The 22,102-nt window shown below is 40.4% G+C and overlaps 2 protein-coding genes across 5 annotated transcripts in view; one reads left to right on the forward strand and one right to left on the reverse strand.

Annotated features, from left to right (window-relative positions):
• The window catches only part of LOC101620797 (chromosome unknown open reading frame, human C19orf44), a 15,707-nt gene extending 11,638 nt beyond the window's left edge, over positions 1 to 4,069 (reverse strand). For both annotated transcript variants that reach the window (XM_012729098.1, XM_012729097.1), the window contains exons 1-2: positions 4,004 to 4,069; positions 514 to 1,276 (exon numbers count right to left, since the gene is read on the reverse strand). In XM_012729098.1, coding sequence (XP_012584552.1) covers positions 514 to 1,275 — 762 coding nt within the window. In that variant the 5' untranslated portion in view covers position 1,276; positions 4,004 to 4,069. The remainder of the gene's footprint in view (positions 1 to 513; positions 1,277 to 4,003) is intronic.
• A 336-nt stretch (positions 4,070 to 4,405) lies between these two features.
• Positions 4,406 to 22,102, forward strand: part of CALR3 (calreticulin 3) — a 31,431-nt gene continuing 13,734 nt past the window's right edge. Inside the window, exons 1-5 of one of the 3 annotated variants that reach the window (XM_004688647.2) lie at positions 4,406 to 4,520; positions 4,733 to 4,834; positions 7,078 to 7,281; positions 16,211 to 16,305; positions 19,031 to 19,219. In XM_004688647.2, the coding sequence (XP_004688704.1) occupies positions 4,430 to 4,520; positions 4,733 to 4,834; positions 7,078 to 7,281; positions 16,211 to 16,305; positions 19,031 to 19,219 (681 nt within the window). In that variant the 5' untranslated portion in view covers positions 4,406 to 4,429. The remainder of the gene's footprint in view (positions 4,521 to 4,732; positions 4,835 to 7,077; positions 7,282 to 16,210; positions 16,306 to 19,030; positions 19,220 to 22,102) is intronic. The other 2 variants (XM_012728871.1, XM_012728870.1) reach the window with 2 other exon arrangements.

The raw sequence follows: 22,102 nt of genomic DNA on the forward strand, positions 1-22,102 counted from the left end.
AAAAAAAAAAAGGATGAGCCCCAAAAACATGATGCCGGGTAAGAGAAGCCAGACAGAATGCCACATTCTGTATGATCCCAACTATATGAAATGTCCCGAACAGGCAAAGGTACAGACAAAAAGCAGATGAGTGGTTACCAGCAACCAGGGGAGGGAAAAGTGGGTAGTGAATATTTAATGGGAATGAGGTTTCCTTTTGAGGTAATGGAATGTTTGGGATTAGACAGTGATTGTTGCACAGTATCACAAATATACTAAACACCACTAAATTATTCATTTTTTGATAGTTAACTTTAAGTTATGTGAATTTCATCTCTAAAAAACAGGATGTACTCCAAATCCCATCCCCACAGAGCAGGTTCACAACAGTGCCTGTGAGGGGCTGAAACCCAACCTTTCCTCATGAGACCCTGTTCTGATGGGTGTTGTTTTAGCCCACAGGTGACAGCTGCCATCAAAAGCCTCATATGCTATGATGTCAAGGCACAAAAATAAATACATGAAAAACCTTACCGAGAATACTTTTACTTGCTCTTTTCCACTGTCTGTGCTCCTGGTACAACCCTGATTCAAATATGTTTCTTTTTCTTTAGAAGAGTCCATCAAACTTCCCAGCAACTCTTTCACTTCTTCTTCATCACTGTCTGGAGAATCCAGTTTCCTAATAGGTTCTTGCTCTTGGGGTGTCTGAAAATTCTTCTCTTTCCCAAAAAGTGCTTCAGGGGATGTATTTTCAATGGGTGGTGCTCTCTTCTTTAGAAACCTACTAACCCTCCCACTCACAGCACTGCTCTCATTGACAGGAATTTCACAGTCTTGTTTCTGGGTGTGGTGGTCTGTATTCTGTGAAGTGTATTCAGCTGTACCCCTGGGAGGAATTTTGTCTGCACTCTTCGGAAGACTGTCAGAAGTCTTGGGGTCAGATTCCATGTCAGACAATTCCCTCTGCAGCTTCCGGCTCATGATCTTGGTTTCTATCTGAGCCAGCCTGGAGAGCACAGAGTTGGCTCTGAGCTTCGAGGCAGTGGTTGGAGGTCTAGCAGAGGACAGTCTGGGTCCACTCCCCAGTACAGTGTGTTCTTTCAGGAGCTGGTGTTTTTCGCCCATACTTTGGTTCCTTTTTAGAAATCTGCTGTGTCCGGGTGCTATTTTGGCAAGACTTCTACTGATTTTCAAGTTTCTGATTTCTTCCATCTTTGAATCTTCTAAGGAAATATCACTAAAATCACCCAAAAAATCACACGTAGAGTGCCTGGTTTTTCTTGTTGAAATCATCCTTGGGAATAAAGAAAGAAAACTTCACTAAGAAAACCTAATATATGTAATGTGCAGTCAAAATCTCTTGATGCCTCCCATCACCTCAGGAAAGATCAAATGCCCCTCAGCCAGTCTGGCCAGAGCCTTCTCTTCAAGCCCAATGAGGACAATGAAAATGACTGGATACTTGGTACCACTTAACGAACAGTTCAACACCATATCTTAAATAATATATGTTACATATTAAACACAGGAGTCCATACTTCTCAGGTTCCAGGGGTGTGATGGGTACTCTACTCACAGTAGAATTTCATTTCATTTTCAAGAAATCTTGGGGGAGGGTCCTCCCTGGTGGTACAGGGGTTAAAGTCTCAGCACTATTAAACTATTAAACCAGCCACTTTGGCATGAATTTGATCTCTGGCCAGGGAGATAACCACACAATGCAGGAGACTGCTCCTGTCTTGCTTGCTGTTCCCCTCAGCAGTGTATTTCAGTAGAGCTGCCTGTTCTGTTCCCTACTCTGTTCCCTCTCACCCCCAGAACCTCTGGCCTATACCCCAATTTATGCATGTATAAGTAAATTTATTAAAAAAAAAAAAAAAGAGGGCCCTCCCTGGTGGCACAACGGATTAAAGCATAGCACCATGAAGCTATTGCAGTCACTGCAGCAGGCGTTCAATCCCCGGGAGGGGGGTGCCCCATGTGGCATGACAGACCTCTCCTCACCAGCCTGCTGCTCCCCTCAGCAGTGTATTTCAGTCAAGCTGCCTGTTCTGCTCCCTACTCTGTCTCTGGTGAATCCTCTCACCCTCTGCACTTCTGGCCTGTACCCCAGTTCTATATGTATAAATAAATATTAAAAAAAAAAAAGTCCTGTGGACTGATTACTATCACTCACTTATATTTAAAGTTAAGTCACCTGGCCCTCCCTGGTGGCACGAGAGATTAAAGCATAGCACCATGAAGCTATCGCAGCCACTGCAGCATGAGTTCAATCCCCAGTCAGGGAGGCGACCCACGTGGCTGGCAGACCTCTCCTGACCCTCCCGCTGCTCCCATCAATAGTGTATTTCAGTCGATCTGCCTGTTCTGCTCCCCACTCTACCTCTGATGAATCCTCTCACTGTCCACACCGCTGGCCTGTACCCCAATTCTGTATGCATAAGTAAATAAATCTTTAAAAAAAAGAAAGTTAAGTCACCTGACTGGTGAGCAGCAAAGCCTAATTCAAAGTTCAGATCTGATTCCAAAGACACTGCTCTCTCCTCCTGTGCTTTACTACTTTACCAATTATCACATTACTATTCTGAATGATTCCTGCTCCCCTATTACACATCAGGTCAAGGTTCTGTCTTTATCCAAGCGTCCTCAGCTCTATTACAAAATCACAGTATAAACAACCATCTGTATAAGTTGCACAGGAAATCTTATTTCACTTGGAAGTGTAAGAACCACTACCGTAGAAGGGGGTGGAGAGGGTAATGAACAGACACAGCTTCCCACACCATGGAAGATTCCTAGTCCACTGTCCACCACCTATTATATACGCATGCAAATATGCATGTTACCAGAGTTTACATGTGTCCCTGAGAATAGGAACAAACTACTGCAAGATTTACAAAACTTTCAAAGGATTTAAAAAACTAAAAATGATGGAAAAATATGGCAAAAAGATGGAAAAATATGGCATGTGTTTACTGCAAGCCCTTTTAGTGAGGAACACCAAAATAGCAATAAAAATATGCAATGCACACACAGTCTGCTGATTCTATGTCTAGGGATTCGCTGACAAGTATACTCTCAAACACACAAAGAGATGTGCCTTCAAGAAACATCATGGCAGTGCACCAATCACCTGAATCCATTCACAGAGACCTGGTGAAGTCCAGGACACCCATGCACACATGGAATATTAGTAGCCTCTTAAGAGGAAAAAAGGACAGATTTGTGCATAATGTCTCCAACATATTAGCATATGAGATAGAGAAGACAAGATAGAGAACCAGGCCTCCTTCCATACTGTTTGAAAAGTTTGGACAGGCCAAGTGCTACCTTGATTAAAAAAAAATTTCACTGTGAAATCTGAAAAGGACTTTCGTCCATCCTTGCCTAATTAGGGTTGCCAATTTAATTGCCAGATTAAATACAGAATTACCCTGCTGCATAGGCCAGGATAACTGAAATGTAGAAATGTACACTCATAATAGTTATTTTTCATAGGACACAAAATGGGGGAACAACCCAAATGTCCATTAACAAGTAAATGCTTGAGAACTAAGGTCCATCCACATGATGGCACACTATTTAGCAATAAGAATGATCGGCAACCCAACAACAAAGTACATACAAACACATTTTACAGACTATATTTCCATTTATAACCATACAGAAAAGGAAAATCTAGGCTCAGAAAGCACTGCAGTTGTGAGCCGAGGCTGGAAGAAAATGCGGGATGGACTTTAAAGGGACAGGAAGGATCTCTTTGGGGGTGATGGGAAAGTTCTTAAGTTGGATGGTGGTTAAATTGCCTCACTCGGTGAATTCACGCAAAAGGGAAGAATTGTATAGCTATTTACATAAACCCTCAATAAAGTTGTTTAAAAATAAATAAGCCAAACGCTAGACATGGTGGAGCGCTTCGGACCATCAGACTCTTCCCAAGCAACCTTTGTGGAGCTGACTCGAGAGTGCTCCCCAGACGGAGAAATTAAGGCAGGAGGGCCGGGCCATGCTTCCAGCTCACCTCTGGAATGGGCCCAGTGTCCCCGCAATTCCTTTCTCTATATCCGGGCGTTCGGATCAATCCGGGCGTTCGGATCAATCCGGCGGCCTCCAGGTCAACCTCCTCCCACGCTGTCCATCTATTGAAACCACCGGAGCTCAGGCCCCAGAAGACCGTTGCCCCCGGCAACAGTTCCAGGCGGAAGAGACTACATCTCCCGGCGCGCGCCACATTTCGCGGACCAATGGGGCTGCAGGTCACAATCGCCTGGCATCATGGGAATGACAGTTTCAACGCAGGCCCGGCGTACACAGCACCCGAGGACCAATGGTGTTGCAGGTCATAATCGCGAGGCGTGACGGGATTTGTAGTTCCCAGTCGTTCCGGCGCGTCGCGAAGACCGCTCGGAGTAAAGGGGCGGTTACTAAGAAGCACCCTCGCCCTTGAATGGCCGCTCCTGTAGTCGCTCTCTGGGCTTTCTGCGTGCTGCGTGTGGTGTTGGCCACCGTCTACTTCCAGGAGGAATTTCTGGACGGAGGTGAAGGGGCGACGCTCGTGTCGGCAGGGGTGTAAGATCTCCCATCCCGCACTTCTCAACGGACCTCTGGAGTCACTCTTGACCCCGGCCTGTAGCCGCTGTGTTAGTGGATGTGAAGCCTCGAAGCTTTGAAGCCTCGAGGGGCCCCTTTACCCTCTCTTTGACCCAAATTAACAATTTTTGGCTCTAACCAATATTGTTTACCTCCACAGAGCGCTGGAGGAACCGATGGGTGCAGTCTGCCAATGACTCCCAATTTGGCCATTTTAGACTCTCATCAGGGAAATTTTATGGTCATAAAGAGAAAGACAAAGGTTAGTGTAGGGAAGGTGAGAAAATGGAGCTAAGTGTTTCACAAACTCATACCAACTTTTCAAGGTATGTGCGGCACACCCCTACACCACTTATACCAATGTCACAGGTGAGGAAATTAAGGCACAGGTAGGGTCTGGTGTTGTTTTGGTTGTCTCTCTTACTTTACTTGTCAAAGATCACTCTGCCTGATAAGCAACTGGCCAAGAGTTTGGCAACCCTTACCCTGCAGAGAGAAAAAGATTAAGAGGGTAGGTCTCATTTTCTTTCACATTAAAAAAATTGAGATGAGAGGTATAATTGTCAAGTGCTCAGATCTTAGGGGCTACATACAGTGAATGATTAAAAGTGTGCATCCAAGTCAAGAAAGTGGCCCCCTTCAATGCCAGAAAACTCTACCCTTCCCCCCAAGCCTCTGGCATCCTTTTAACTACAGCTCATGTACTGCCCATTTTCATATAATCAGTAAGCTGCAAATGGCTTTCACAGTTTTTAATGGATGTGGAAGAACTGAAAGGGGAGTGGTATTTTGTGCTACATAGAGATTAGATGATAACATTCAATGAAAATTTGAAAATTTCATTGTCCATAAGTAAAGTTTTCTTGGAACACAGCTGTGCCCACTCATTTACAAATAGTCTATGGCTACTTTCATGCTGTAAAGGCAGAATGCAGTAGTTATGACTGAAACTGAATAACCGACAGAATCTAAAATATTTACTCTGACCTTATAGAAAAAAATTATTTGGTTAAATTGTCCTTATCACCACTTTCCACTCAACCTCCATTTGGCCCCACTACTCCAGTGTTGCCCTAAGTCCAGCAGCCTCTAATTTTGGATTGTGTATGCATTGTTTTGTAAGTTGCATGTTACTCCAAATAGTCAGAATTAGCCCATGTGACAAAAATGGAGTAAAAATAAGCAAGTTTGTTTCATGAAACTTGTTCAAGGACTGGGGTTCCCACTTGGAGTCATTTGGGGATTTTTTTTTCCTTTCTCCAATCTGGGATTCTGAGATTTGGTACATTTCATTCACTGTAGCATGTGTCTACTGACAGTACATATGACAGTACACTGGGGATAGGCCCATCTTTTTATGGTCCCCTGGGCCCATGACATAGAAGCCATGTATGGAAAGATGAATAAAATTTGTCAGAGATGGGAAATGGTGGGAGACCATGAGGGGTGGGGATAGAGGTGATGAATCTTATGACCTTAAGAATCACCTGGATAGTAGTTGGGGGAGGACGGCCTGTAAATTCCTTGAAAAAGAGCAGGATGGGTTAAGAATGAAGGATGCAGAAAAATAGGTGTGACAGTGGGGTGTCAGCTGTGATTTCAGGCATAAACATACTGACACAAAATGTTGAGGTTATTTATGATGGAAGCTAAGGGGGCCAGAGTGTGGAGCGAAAGGTAGGCAAAAACAAGGCTGGCTCTTGTTTTCAGGTTTGTCTCACAACCTGCAGTGCAGGATAAGGATTTGGTGCAGAGCCTAAGTGTATTGATAAAAATGGCTTTGGTTGTAACGTAAACACTTATAAAACAAACGAGATGATTTTCCCTACAACAAATGATGATCTTCAAAAAAGGAGCCACTACACAGATGCCATCTACAGGCCAGTTCAGCCAATGCCAAGAAGTACTTTTTTTTTTTTTTTTTTTTAAATCAGCATCAATAGCTGTGTCTCTTAAGTAGCCTAAGTAGCTGTTTTAGGGAAAAGATGTGTATGCCCTTTTTAAAATTAGGTTGATGCTCAAGGTTCATCTACAGTTGACCCTTGAACAACATGGTTTTGAACTTTATGCTTCATGGATCCACTTGAATTCTTTTCTATCCGTGGGTTCCAAATTCACAGAATCAACCCACTGGGGATGTTGGTTGGTGAATTTGAGCTTGTGGAACATGTATGTGGTTATTTTCATGTGGGCTGATATCCCTAAATCCATGTTGCTCAAGGATCTACTGTATATTCCCAGCCCTTGGAAGACTAATGAAAGAAAAACTAACATTTTAGACTGCATACTTCTCATTTAAATATCAAGAACTTTGAGCGCACAGGGCCTGCAGCTCAATAACTTAAATAACATAAGACAGTGCTGTCATATTAAATGCAAAAACATCTCTGGGTGTGAAATAGAAATTCTGCGGACCCTGGGGGTGGGGGAAGACAAACATTAACTTCCCTGCATCATCAAACATAGTAACGTAACTAGTCCTTCATGAGTACTTTTTATTTAAAGGTCTGCAAACCACTCAAAATGGCCGATTTTATGCCATCTCTGCACGGTTTAAACCATTTAGCAATAAAGGGAAGACTCTGGTGATTCAGTACACAGTGAAACATGAGCAGAAGATGGACTGTGGAGGAGGCTACATCAAGATCTTTCCTGCAGATGTGGATCAGAAGAAACTGAATGGAAAATCCCAGTATTACATTATGTTTGGTGAGTTCATGCACTGCAATGCAACCTTTTCTATAGGCTCCTCTGCTAATATGGTATACTGTTTGAATATAGCTGATCAAAGACTATTTGCACTGTTAACTCTAATATTATAAAAAGGCAATTGTACCATTCTCATGTGAGTTCTTTATTCAACATTAATATAGCCCCAAGTATTTTAAATACCCTAGGAGTTAGCAAATCCTATTTAGCCCAGGGCCAAATTACAGCCTGTGTATCTGTGTGTTATGGCTCATGAGCTGAAAATGAGTTTTACTTTTTTAAGTAATAGTCAAAACCAATATTAAGATAATGTTTTGTGACTCATGAGAATTACATGAAATTCAATTTTTAGTGTCCACAAATAAAGCCTTACTCCAATCATTGACATTTTTATGACTGTTTTAAGGAGCAGTGAGAGTTGAATAGTTGTAATGGAGACCATGTGGCCTATAGGCCCAAATATGTTTGCTATCTGGTTCATCACAGAAAATCAGAATATATAAAATGTGCCCTGACACAGATATAATTGATTAAAATTTGTGTTAGAATTGGGAAGGTACCACATTGGGACACAGAAATAAAACAGCTGGAGTGTGTGAATTCAGAAAGCTTTAATTAAGAATGAAGCAGATTCAGGGAACATGGAATAGAAGCACCAAGAATAGGTCTACCCACCTTGATAACACTGAAAGGATCTTTTTGATGTAACTATTTTGAAATTCCCGAGCATGTAGGATTGCAACATCCTGGGAGAAGACCAGGATGGTAACTTGGGGTTAATTTTGGTCACTCTTAGCTCTCATCCCCCATCATGCAGCCATGGGGGAGACTATTCCTGGAACAGTTTGCACATACCTCTGGGAGTTAAGCTGGGCGAAAGGACCTATCTTTCAGTTTTTGTGGATCTAAGTTCTGCTCACTGATTGCTGTTTTTGATCACAGAGGTACAGAGAGAATCAGGCTTTGTTTTCAGGTTTGTCTGGCAAACTACAAAACAAGATAAAAGATTTGCCTAAGTGTCTATTGATATTTAGATTTTGGTCTTAAAGTGAACACCTAAACTTATAAACATGAGATGATTTTCCTAACAGAAGATGCTGTCTTAAAAAAAAAAAAAAAAGGGTGTGGGGGTGGTGGTGCAGTGGATTAAAGCACAGCACTATGAGGCTGTCTGCAGCCACTGTAGTACGAGTTCGATCAGCAACCAGGTAGCGGACCCACATGATACAGCAGATCTCTCCTGTCCTGCCCTCTGCTCCCCTCAGCAGTGTATTTCAGTCAAAATCTACCTGCTCTGTTCCCTACTCTGTCTCTGGTGAATCCTCTCACCTTGCCCACCCCCATACCTCTGGCCTATACCCCAATTCTTGTATAAAGAAATATTTAAGGGGGGGGGGCAGCACCTAAGATGCCACATAAGGCAGTTCACCCAGTACATCTTTACAAATCAGCACTCTACCCTCCATTGACAGTTTTGTCACTTAAGTAGCCGTCCTAAGATGATAAACAGGAAAAAACTATATGCTCTCTTTTTGGAAAACTTTTCTAGGTAAAATGACTTTCAAGAGATTTAAAGGGCTGTGTGCCCTTTCCATACCTAAATTTTTCACCTTTCCCACATTTGGGAACCATGTATTAATGACTGGGTCATTCCAAAGCACCTGCATATCTGGAGGAAATTAAAAATAACCATGCATACCTAGGGAAAGGTTTAACAGATTTGAGAAGATACTGAGCTTATACCTCCAACTGATCCTCTGACGAGAGGAAGTATACAATCAAAATAAACAAAAACGTCAACAAATCCTGGAAAGAATCTGCTTTTTAAAGTTACCACATTATTAGATCCAAATGTTCAACAATAAATAATAAAAAGCATACAAAGAAAAAGAAAATACGACCTATTGAAAAAAAAACAAAATCAACAGAAACTGTCTCTGAAGATGACCTGATGACAGATATACTCCACAAATACTTTAAAATGGCTGTCTTAAAGAATTTTAAAGATCTAAAGGATTACATGGGGAAAGTAAAAATAACTTTGTAAACAAAATGGAAATAGCAAGAAGATCAAAAACCTAAGACACCAGAAATTCTGTAGCTGAAAAGTACAATAACTAAAATGAAAAATTTACTAGAGGAACTCAGAGGCAAATTTGGACAAAGAATCAGAAAACGTGAATGTAAGGCACTGGAAATTATCAAGTCTCAGTTAAAGAAAGGAAAATGATTGAAAAGAGGCAAATACCGTCTAAGGGACCTGTGGGACATAATCAAGTGGACCAACATAATACAACATGGGAGTCCCAGAAGGAAAAGAAAGAGAAAAGGGGAAAGAGAAAATATGTGAATATATAATAGTTGAAAGCTTCCCAGATTTGATTTAAAAAATTAGTATAATAATCTGAAACTCAGGGGCCCTCCATGGTGGCACAATTGGTTAAAGTGCAGCACTGCAAGTGTGAGTTCAATCTCCAGCCCAGGAAGTGATCCACATGGTGCCGCAGACCTCACCTGACCGCTTGCTGCTCCTCTCAGCAGTTTATTTCAGTCAGTCTGCCTGTTCTGCTCCCTATTCTGTCTCTGGTGAATCCTGTCACTGCCTGCACCTCTGGCTTGTACCCCAGTTCTGTGTGCATAAATAAATAAATATTTAAAATAATCTGAAACTTAATAATCACCAAGTAAGTTGAACTCAAAGATATTCCCACTGAGACATTATAAGAACATTTCAAAAAACAAAGACAACAAGTAATAAGGGAATAGTCACACAGAAGGGACCTTTGATAAAATTGTCAAGATTTATCTTGGGAATCTTGGGAAGCTAGGAGAAGTAGAGTCAGATTTCTAAAAGGAAAAAAAATATATATCAGCCAAGAATCTTAGATCTGACAAAACTGTCCTTCAAAAGTGAGGAAGTAATTAAGACATTTCCAGGTGTGCAAAAGCTGAGCAAGTTGGTGACCACTAGGCCAGCTCTACAAGAAGTGCTTAGGGGAGTTCTGAAGGTAAAATGTAAGCCAAACAATAATTTGAAACTATGGAAAAATAAAGATCCCCACATGGGCAATTATAAAAGCTAGTATTATTGTAACAATGGTTTGCGGCTATACTTTTTGTTTGCAGTATGATTTGAAAGACTAGTATGTGTGAACTAATTTATGAGTTTATCTTTTGTGGCTCACGATATGTAACTTCGTGGCACTCACAACTAAAGAGCAAGGGGACAGTGTTTTAAAAGAGTTGTGTTTGTATTTTATTGATGTTTAACTGGAATAAATCCAGATTAGTGTGGTAGTAACTTTAGGATGTGAAGTGTAATCCCCATGGCAAACACAAAGAAGATAACAGCTCTGGAATATGCACAAAAGGAAATAAGAAAGGAACTTAGATGTTTCACTATAAAAAGTCAATTTAAACACAAAAGATAGAGGTGTGATAAGGGCCCCCAAATTTGGGATTATTATACTAATTTTTTTAAATCAGTAAGCTATAAAGCATACTGGAAAAATAGCACAATGACAAAAGAAAGTACTTATCAATAATTACTTTAAGTGTAAACTCTAATCAAAAGGTGGAGATTGGACCCTCCCTGATGGCCAAATGCGTAAAAGCACAACACTGCAAAGCTAGCCTCAGCCACTTCAGCGCAAGTTCAGTCTCTGTCCCCAGGGAGGACAGATACCTCATGGCACAGCAGACCTCTCCTCTCTTGCTCCCCTCAGCAGTGTACTTGGTCACTCTGCCTCTTGTGCTCCCCACTCAGTCTCTGGTGAATTGTCTTACCACCCCTGCATCTCTGACCTGTACCCCAGTTCTGTATGCATAAGTAAATCTTTAAGAAAAAAAAAAAAAACAGGTGGAGATTGACAGAATGGATAAAAACACATCATCCAACTATATGCTTTTTAGAAGAGATTCACTTGAGATCCAGAGACACAAATAGGTTGAAAGTGAAGTACTGGGAATAAATACCCCACACAAATAGTAATTAAAAGAGAATGGGGGCCCTCCCTGGTGGTGCCACGGGTTAAAGCACAGCACTGAGTATCTAAAAGCCTCTTCTGCATGAGTTTGAGCCCCGCCTGCCCCGGAGGTGACCACATGGTGTGGCAGACCTCTCCTGACCTGCCCGCTGCTCCCCTCAGCAGTGTACTTCGTTGATCTGCCTGTTCTGCACCCCACTCTGTCTCTGGTGAAGCCTCTCACCACCCCTGAGCCTCTGGCCTGTACCCCAGTTCTGTGTGCACAAATAAATATATCTTAAAAAAAAAAAAAAAGAATGGGAATGACTAAACCTAATGTCATAAAACAGACTCTCGAAAAAGGTTACAAGAAACAAAAAATGACATCTATTAATAAAAAACTCAAAACAGCAGGAAGATAATAATAGTATAAACACTTGTGTGCCCAGTGATAGAACAACACTATGTATATACATATATATATACACACACATATATATACATATATATATATATATAATCAGAAGCTGATGAAATTAAAGGTAGAAATAATTCTACAATGAGAGTTGGAGATTTCAATATGCTACTCCCAATAATGGAGCAACCAGACACAGATAAGAAACACAAGAAGTCAGTTACATATCACATATAACAACAGCATAAACATTCTCCTCTAGTGCACATGGGACATTTTCCAGGATAGACTGCATGTTAGACCACAGGTCATCTCTCAATCGGTTTTAAAAGATAATTGTCCCACACACTATCTGAACCATAACACACTTCTTTTTTGGCAAAAATTGAAAGACTCATGCTAAAATTCTTATGAAGTTTCAAGGGACTCTGAATCACTAAAAACAATCTTGAAGAAGAAAAACAAAACTGGAGGACTCACACTTCTCATTTCAGATCTTGATACAAAGGTAAAGTCATTGAAACTATATCTAAACACACATGCAAGTATATAGGCTAATGGAACAAAATGGAAAGCCAGACCATTCACGAGGGGAAGGAATGGTCTTTTCAGGAAATGATGCTCAGAAAGTGGCATCTACATACAAAAGAATGAACTAGGGTCCTTAATACCATATATAAAAATTAACTCAAGGAGTGACCTACAGTAATACATAAAACAGTAAAACTTACAGAAAACCTAGGACAAAAGTTTTACAGTGAATTTGGATTTAGGAATGATTTCTTGGCTATGACACCAAAAGCATAGGTTAACAAAGACTAAATAGACTAATTTTGTGAAAAGTTTTTTGTTTTTGACTTTTATTCTTTTTAATATTTTAGGTTACTTTTGAATTTAACCTAATAAAAACTTAAGAACTTGTACATCAAAAGACACTATCCACAGAGTAAAAAGGCAGCCTGCAGAATGGGAGAACATATTTGCTAATAATATATCTGATAAGTGATTAATATCCAGGGTATCAAGAGAGCTATGCTATCCTACACTAGACAACAAAACTAGATATCAAAAACCCAAAACAATCTATTTTTTAAATGGGAAAAGGACTTGGATAGACCTTTCTCCAAAGAAGTTAAATAAATTGCCTATAAATATATGAAAAGATTCTCAACACCCTATTCATCAAGGGGAAAAACAACCACAGTGAGATACTACCTCACTCCTATAAGAATGGCTACTATCGATGAACAGAGAGCAAGTGTTGGTGAGCATATTGAAAAAAGGGAACATTTGTACACCATTGATAGAATGGTGTAAAATGGTAAAGTGGTATAGCTACTATGGAAAAAGGATGGTAGTTCCTGAAAAAATTAAAAATAGAATTACCATATGATCTGGCAGTTCCTCTTCTGGATATAAACTGCAAAGTATTAAAGAGCGGAGTTTTAAAAAGATGTTTATATGGACAGAGAAGCTTTATTCAGAGTAGTCAAAGGTAGAAGCAATACAATGGCCATAGATAAATGAATGGATAAATAAAATGTGGTTTACCCTTACAAAGGAGTATTATTTTTCAGCTTTAAAAAGGACAGAGTTTTCGACACATGGTTGATCCTGGAAGAATTGTGCTCAGTGAAATGAACCAGTCACAAAAAGACAAATACCACTGTGATTCCAATTGCAGGAGGTATTTTAGAGTAGTCAAAATTATAAAGACATAGTAGAATGGTGAGTACTACCGGTAGAGGGGAAGCAATAATGGACAGTTACTTGTTTAATGGAGACAGAATTTCAGTTCCTCTAGGCGAAGAGTTAATGAGATGGGTGGTGGTGATGACTGCATAACATCGAGCATGTGCTTGAGACTACTGAACAGTACACTTAGTGAATGGTTACAATGCTATATTTTATGTGTATTTCACTACGTAATATAAAAATAAACAAAAAATGTTTTAAGAATGAAAACATATATTAAAGATCCCATCCAGAATCTATTTTAGCCTACCAGTCTTAAATTCTTTCTCTCATCTCTTGACATGGATGGCTTGCAGAATTTTTCTTCCTAATCTTTTCACACTTATCTCTGAATTTATTGTGAATGAGGGGTCAGACTTTGGACCCCTCATTATTTGTATATACAGCTGGGTGTTGTAGATGTAGAAAGAACAATGGGGTTAATGATAGGCACCCTTCCATGTCAAGGTCCTTGCATTAGATAGATGTTTCTACCCACTGCACAGACCCCCAACTCCCACAGTTCTTTCTACTATACCATGTCCTCCATTTACTCTTGAGTTTTAAATCTGAGATAGGCCTGAGCTAGAAAAGGTGTTTTCTTAGATTAAAAAATAAATTATAATGTCTTGAGTTTATTTATTATCTCTCTCTTAAAACAGGAAGGCAGAAAGATCTGCAAAAAGAAAATCTCTGTGGAATTAAAGTTGATTTTACAATTGATTTAGTTAGGCGTGGTGAATAAAATAACCATAAATAGTTGACAAAGATTGCTTTTAATTATATATTTGGCACCTGTTTGTTACACTGGAAATTTGAAGCAGTATAGTTTGGGGTGAAAAAGAGAAGGTTAAAATCAATTTTCTGTATAACTTTTCCTTCTAAATCAAAATTTCATTTAAACCCACTGTCACTGTTAAACACTTCCTTACCCCATCTCTGCTCCAGCCTGTGCTGTTGAAGTGGATGAGAGAACCACATTTTATTGGGCTTTTGCAAGATGAAGTATGAAACTTCTGGAAATAGTTAACTGAGTCCCCATTTCGCATGTAGGGAAACTGAAGCTCAGAAAGATTAAGCTACGAAGGTCAGGTTAGTCCAACTTCAGAGCCCATCTGTCTGTCACATTTCCTCATAAGAATCCATTACTTGCATAAATATTTCATTATTGTTGCTAATGGAAGAAGAACAGCTTTTCCAGACAGTTCTGGTACTATAATGAAGCTTACTTTAATAGTAAAAATGTATAGGAGCTTTGAAATTGGGAGGGCACTTCTGACTAATTTTGGAGGAAAAATGAATGTCTTGTTTTAGTTCTGAAGTAGGAGACCTTTCTACACATAGTTTACATTTCATAGCTTTTACTTTAAATTTTTGAACTGGAATGTTTCCAGTGATAACAAGAAATGATAATTTTGTACGCATATCCTCTTCAGAGAACTCAGCTGGAAGACGGTGGAGTGAGTGTTCAGTGAGTGTTCTGTGAGTGTTCTAGGTTGGTCCCTGAAGGTCATTTGCAAGTTCAGTATCACATCTATTGTAATAAATTGATAATATTCTACAAGTAGTTATCTGCAGCCAGATCTCTCTTATTTATTGTGGATAAGTCCACACGTTCTAAAAGAAATCAGTCCTCTGCTTGTGTTTACAAGGTGACTTACCTCACAGAATCTTGAGGGATGCTGGAGAACAGGATCTGAGCCAGACACTAAGTTGCTTTTGTACATTCCTGGGGCTTGAGGTCAATAAAGCTGAAGCAAGTGATTCCAAACATCCTCAGAAGGTTAGAGGAAGTTTCCAGATCTATCCTGCAAAGCTTGTTTAGTATATTCAGAATGCATTTTATGATCAGGGACTGATCATAAAATGATCAGCTGTTTACTTCTTTAGTTACTGAAACTTAATCCCAGGGCTAATTAGAAACTGTTACCTTCGGAATGGAATTCTTTCTAGATCTTGACAGCATAAGAATTTATGTGCTGATAGTTGGCTTTTGCTTCCAATTTGGGGTTATTAGGAGAGAGAGAGAGAGAGAGTGTGTGTGTGTGTGTGAGAGAGAGAGAGTGTGTGTGTGAGAGAGAGAGAGAGAGAGATGTGTTGGGGCATCATCATCATAATGACAGTAGCAATAGATATTGAGCTTTGCCTTACTAAACACTTTATGGATTTTAGCCCACTTAATTGGCAGAATGACTTTGTGAAGTCAAAGTTAACATCCCTGTTTTATAGACTGGGATATGCAGACCCTGGGAGACAATGTAATTTGCAAATATAGCTTCACACTTTGAATGGCATCAGTCACTCTTGCGCTGAAGCCCTCACCCGGGCACAGCTAAAACTCATCAGGGTTTTAGAAAACGGACCTGATATCAGGGTGTTTGTCAATGTTAGATGTTAATTTTCTGACTCACATGCTGGTTGACACAAGTCTAAGTGACTGGAGAGGATAGACAAGTGACCTGAATAGAGAAAGATGTTACAGTCCATTTCAGTATCTCCATGTGAGTATCAGTTTATTCCTGGCTGTGTCACTGTCTTATGCCTTTGTATATAGTCACATGTTGCTTAACATTTCAGTCAACAATGCACCTTGATTATGACAGTGGTCCCAATAGATTGTACTCATAGCCTATGGGTGTTGAAGCCTATAGCATCTAGGTTTGCGTCATTCTACCATATGATGTTTGCACAATAGAATTACCTAAGGACGCATTTCTCAGAATATGTCCCTGTTTTTGAGCGACAAATAGTGGCATTTCAGAGAATGGTGATGCATTATAAAAGGAAATTGAAAGTAGCTAAATTTTTTTTGTAGGCCCCGATATTTGTGGATTTGATATCAAGAAAGTTCATGTTATTTTACATTTCAAGAATCAGTATCATGCCAACAAGAAATCAATCCGGTGTAAGGTAAATGTTTTTGTATTCAAATCGATTGTGTTAAATCTTGCTGGGCTATAACAGAATGGACCATAACAGAAGTTTTGAGAAAATAGTTTGTTGATCTTAAAATATTTAAATGAAATTGCTAAGATGATATGAGATACAGACTTATTGTGGTTATCATTCTGCATTGTATATAAACATAAAACCAGTATGTTCTACTCGCGAAATTAATATACCACTATGCCAATTATATTTCAATGAAAATAAATTTATTAATGAAACAATTGTTTAAAGATTTACCCAAGCCAGGAACAGGTCTTAGAAAACATCACCTGGCCCACTAGAGGTACTTGTCTGTGGCTTTGATTTGGTTTCTGAAGTTTGTTGCCAGTAGATGGGTGCACATTTGCTACCCTGTGATCTTTTGCCCCATAAGGGTTCTGGCTCCAGCAGGATTGTTACATTTTAGTCATATCCATCTTCTCTAAAGAATACAATATTCAAATGAGAAAAAAATTCTAGAGGAATTATTCATCACAATAACAAAGGCTATACTTTCAGACATCATTTCTATAGTTTGTCAAAATAACAAAACATTTAAAAATGATGCTATTTGGGCCTCCCTGGTAGTACAGGGATTAAGTCTCAGCATTATGAAGCTATAGGTAGCTACTGCAGCACACGAATTCCATCCCTGGCCAGGGAGGTGACCCACATGGCGCAGCAGACCTCACCTGTTTTGCCTGTTGCTCCCCTCAGCAGTGTATGTCAGTAGATTAACCTGTTCTGCTCCTTACTCAGTCTCTAGTGAGGTGAATCCTCTCAATCCCTCCCCTTCCCCAACCACACACACCTCTGGCCTATACCTCAACGTATATGTATAAATAAATAAAATAAACGTAAAAAAAAAGTGCTATTTCTAAAATTAAACCATACTTTCTTACCTTTTTAACTAAGGAATCTTGTGAAAATAACACCTTATGCCTCAGGGCCCGCTTATAAGTCAGTTGCTAGGGACTTCTCTGATGAGGTAGCTTGTCTTAGGTCCCTGGCCTGTGGATGTCTGTGGAGACTCCCCATACCTATTTTAATATTCTCAGAAGGTAGAGAGCCACTCCCTGATACTCCCTGATGTATCAGGGAGCACCCAGAACTCCCCAATACCTGAGGCCTTTGTGAACATGGGTGAATCTGGACAGGCCGGCCACATGTGTTTCAAGGTTATTATGGGTGGTATGGAGGGTCCATCCCTTACTAGTCACAACTTGAGCAGGGGCTTCTGAGCTTCTTCACAAAGCTCCAGTGAGGCATCATTGACAATGAGCTTCCACTTGGGGCCCCACTCCAAATTGTGCTCAAGGATCATTGCATTCACGATGATCTGAAGCCCTTCCCAGTAGGGAAGGAGAGCTCACAGTTCTACTCTTCCCCATTCCCTAGTATTTGCCATAACAAGCATGCCTTTATGATTAAATCCCAAGAAACTAGTCAGTTGCACATAAGTTGGGTGTGAGCATGAGAATGTTACTACAGAGGTTACAAGGTCCTTCCTCTGGAGGCCAGCGCTTGGCTGGTCAGCAGGTAGATAGAGCTCTGGGCTGTTGATGCCCTCAGAGGTATGCTACTGTTTCCAGCCTCAGAGGTATGCTACTGTTTCCATGACCTTACAGAAGACTCATCTATTGAAGGAGCATGAATTCACAACAGCTACTTGGTGTCACATTTGTGGTGAGGCACACAGTGACCTTTATGGACTGGTTTATTCTATGATACAATAAGGAAAAGTTCTGAAGGCAGTGCTCAGCCCTTGGATTTCCAAGGAGGGTATCCCATCTGCATGTTAAGAAACACCTCAGCTCAGTGGACTATGTAGAGGACTATGGGTGCTTTGGTGGTGGGAGAACTCTGTTGACCACACCTGAGGGGAGAAATTCTTTATTGTGGAAAGAAGAAAAAAGATGTATCCAAAAAAAAAAATATCTCAGCTATTCTAGGGGGAGTAGGTGGAGGGTTGGGGCCATAGGCTAGTAGGGAAATGGGTGAAACTGTTAGGCCAGGTTTTGGTAGGATCCAGAACACAGGAGGGTTTTGACAAATAATTTAGAGGACTTTGTGATGTGTGATATCTGGGCAGTGAGGAGGTGGGTGATGACTCTCAAGGTTGTTGCTATTAACCAGGAGAAACAAAAGCTAAGGAAGGGCCAGGGCAGGCTCCAAGCTAGTGTTTAGAACAATTGCTTGTGAAATCCTGACAGGATTCCAGGTGAGGTGTCCCTTAAGTTGTTGGAAGCTTGAGTCTAAAGGTCACGTCACTGGTTAGGGTATTAAAATGCTGGGTTGGAGCTGTTTGCACATGGTTAGGAGTGGGTACGATATTGGGGAGCCTCAGCACTAGTCACCAAATCCTGGTGGACCTCCTAAAGAACCTCAGCAAGCAGGCGATGAGCCCAAAGTCTAAATTAGGAAGGGTGGTTGAGAGGAAAAGGAGAGGTGAGCATTTGGAAGAAGCATGTTGTGGTGGCCTTAGAGTTACAAAGGTCAAGAGGGACACTGAGCTGACGAAAGAGCTCTAGCAGTCTGACGCGAGGGATAAAGTGAAGGCCACTCAGAGGGACTTTAGCTTTGGCTCTTATATAGCTTTGTTGTTTATAATGAGACTGTGACCCTTGTGGATGTAAACTACATATTAGATCTGCCTTGTCTCTCCAGGGTTTTCACTCTGATCTTTTTACTCCTCTCAAATATGCAGGTTGATGGCTTCACCCATCTCTACACTTTGATATTAAGGCCAGATCTCACTTATGAAGTGAAAATCGACAGTCAGGTGATCGAGTCCGGCAGCATTGAGTATGACTGGAACTTAACATCACTTAAGAAAATGGAGAAGTCATCAGTGGAGTCTAAGGATTGGGACCAGGAAAAAGATGACAAATCTCAGGTGTGGATTTTCCCAAAACAACTCTAGAAAGTGTGCAGTGTAGCTAGTGTCCAGATACTTTAAGAAAGCTGCATGACTGGTGATCATGATAACAAACATTATAACAATCAAAATGCTTGCCCCAGAGCATACATGCTTGGAACCAGTGACAGAGCTACACAAGCCAAGGTGTCATGAAAGTTGTTTACTGTTTGAGATAAAAGCAAGTACGGATTTTTAAAAAAGATTTTTACTTATTTATACATACAGAAATGGGATTCAAGCCAGAGGTGCAGGGGCGGTGAGATGATTCATCAGAGACAGAGTGGGGAGCAGAACAGGCAGATCAACAAAGTACACTGCTGAGGGGAGTAGTGGGCAGGTCAGAAGAGGTCTGCCATGCCATGTGGATCACCTTCGGGGCTTGGGATAGAACTGGCACTGAAGTGGTTATGGCTAGCTTGCAGTGCTGTGTCTTTACCTCTTGCGTCACCAGGGAGGGCCGGCAAGTAGGATTTTTAAGTCAATATTAAACCCAAAAAAGGACATTGCACCAGCAGTGTATTTTGCATTTGAACACGAAATAATTTTTGAGCATCACTCTGATGACTAATGACTTAAGAATCAGTTAACATAATAACTAGTGCCTCTTTCCCAGTCCTGCTGCAACAAAGTACCTCAAAGCGGGATTTTAAAAGGCACATGTGTATTCTTAACAGTTGTTCTTAAAGAAGATCTCCAGAACTTGGGGCTCAAGGTGTCAGCAGGGCCACACCCTTCCGAAGACTCTGAGACAGGATCCTTCTTTGCTTCTTCCAGCACTGGTGCCTCCAAGCATTCTGGGCTTGTGGCTTGCAACACTCTGGTCTCTGCCTTCATCTTCACATGGCCTTCTCCTTATGTGTCTCTTCTGTCTTTTCTAAAAACATTTGTCACTGGATTTAGGGGCCACCTGTATAATTTGAGAATGATCTGTCTGTAGCTTCTTACTTATGTCTGCAAAGACCCTGTTTTCCAAATAAGTTCACATTTCCAGATTGCAAGATGCAGGATGTGGACAGATCTTTGGGCAACTACCATCCAACCCGCTACAAACTACCCTTTCTTCTTTCAATTTGTGTTTGTTTATTATTGGAACATTTTGTTTTGAACATGAAATGCAGGCCCAAATTATGAGCTGTGTCTCTGAAAGCAATATTCTTTGCTATAATTGAGAGTACAGATCCCTGTTCAGAATTAATTTTTGACAACTTAAAACTGATTAGTGGCATTCCTGTTTAATAATAAAATACTTCATTATAGGCTACATGTAAAAACTAAATCAAAATAGCTAGTTTCCCTCCATTCTTCCTTCAAAACAAACCAAAAAAGTACTTTTTTTAAATCTGTACTATGACATTTCTTTAAATATAATAGTTTATTTTTATATCATTTTGTGCCTTTTCCCATCTCAGTTGTAATCCCCATGGGCTTCCCATCACCAAATAACCTGTGTGCCATCACCATAGTCCAGTGCATTTCCCTCCCTCCATTTTTGATCCCATTCCCCACTCTACCCCTGTAAAATGTCTCTGGTACATAGTTATTCATTATTATTTCCTGCCCTGGTCCTATAAGTGAAACCATCTGGTATTTTTTCTTTTTCTTTCTGGCTTATTTCACTAAGCATGATCCCTTCCAACTCCATCCATGTTGCCGCAAAAGTCATGAGTTTATCTTTTTGATTGCTGAGTAATATTCCATTGTATATATGTACCACATCTTTTTAATCCAGTCATCTATTTTTGGGCATTTGGGTTGATTCTATGTCTTTCCAATTGTAAATAAAGTAGCAATAAACATGAGGGTGCAGCTGTCTTTTTGAATCAGTGTTTTTGTGTCTTTTGGGTAGATACCTAGGAGTGGGATTGCTGGGTTGTAGGGAAGCTCCATGTTTAGCAGTTTGAGGAGCCTCCAAACAGTTTACCATAGTGGTTGTACTAGTTTGCATTCCCACCAGCAGTGCAGGGGTTTCTTTTTCTCCACATCCTTGCCAACATTTGTTGTTGCTAGTTGTTTTAAGATGTGCCATTCTCACTGGTGCGAGGTAGTATCTCATTGTGGTTTTAATTTGCATCCCCCTATTATAATTGATGTTGAGCATTTTTTCATATGCTTGTTGACCATCTGGATTTCTTTGGAGAAGTATCTTTTTAGCTCTTCCTCCCATCCAAAAAAGTACTTCTTACCAGGAAAGAATACCCTGTGTTCCTGGCCTACACTGCAGGAGACACAAGTCTTGGGGATGAAGCCCTGGTTTTCTTGGCAGCAAGGTCTTAGGTTTGCCTTAAAACCCAAGGCATAGGGTTTGGGGGTAATTGCCATTCCAGAAGCTCATTGCCAAACTGGCTGTGTTTTGTCTCTGTATTCAGTTGTGTATAAGCTCCTAAACAAATTAGTTCATATCTCTCTCTCTCTCTCTCATAGACACACACTCACATCCCACAATTATGAGAAGCTTTCTACTTAGATTGAATTGTAATTTTCCTGGACCCCAACAGAAGAATGCCTTATCTGTTTCCAGTTGGGATTCTGGAGACAAAAAGTAATAGGGGAGGTGGCATATATCAGTTAATGAGAAGTTACAGGGTATCATAAAAAAAAGCCATTGTCTAAATACAGGAGGCTTAATATTTCTCAGTAATCATAAAAGAGAAACACAATTTTGAAGACTTTTATTTGTGTTTATCTGGATATTAATCCATAGCAACTTTTTTTTACAGTATTTTTTTTATTACAAAAGTTTATTTTTACATCATTTTGTACATTTTTTTTTCCATCTCAATTGTAATCCCCGCGGGTTTCCCATCACCAAGTCACCCGTGTGCCATCACCATAATCCCGTGTATTTCCCTCCCCTGCCCC

Source organism: Condylura cristata, unplaced genomic scaffold (assembly GCF_000260355.1).
Source record: "Condylura cristata isolate star-nosed mole 26May11 unplaced genomic scaffold, ConCri1.0 scaffold00024, whole genome shotgun sequence".
Taxonomy (NCBI): domain Eukaryota; kingdom Metazoa; phylum Chordata; class Mammalia; order Eulipotyphla; family Talpidae; genus Condylura; species Condylura cristata.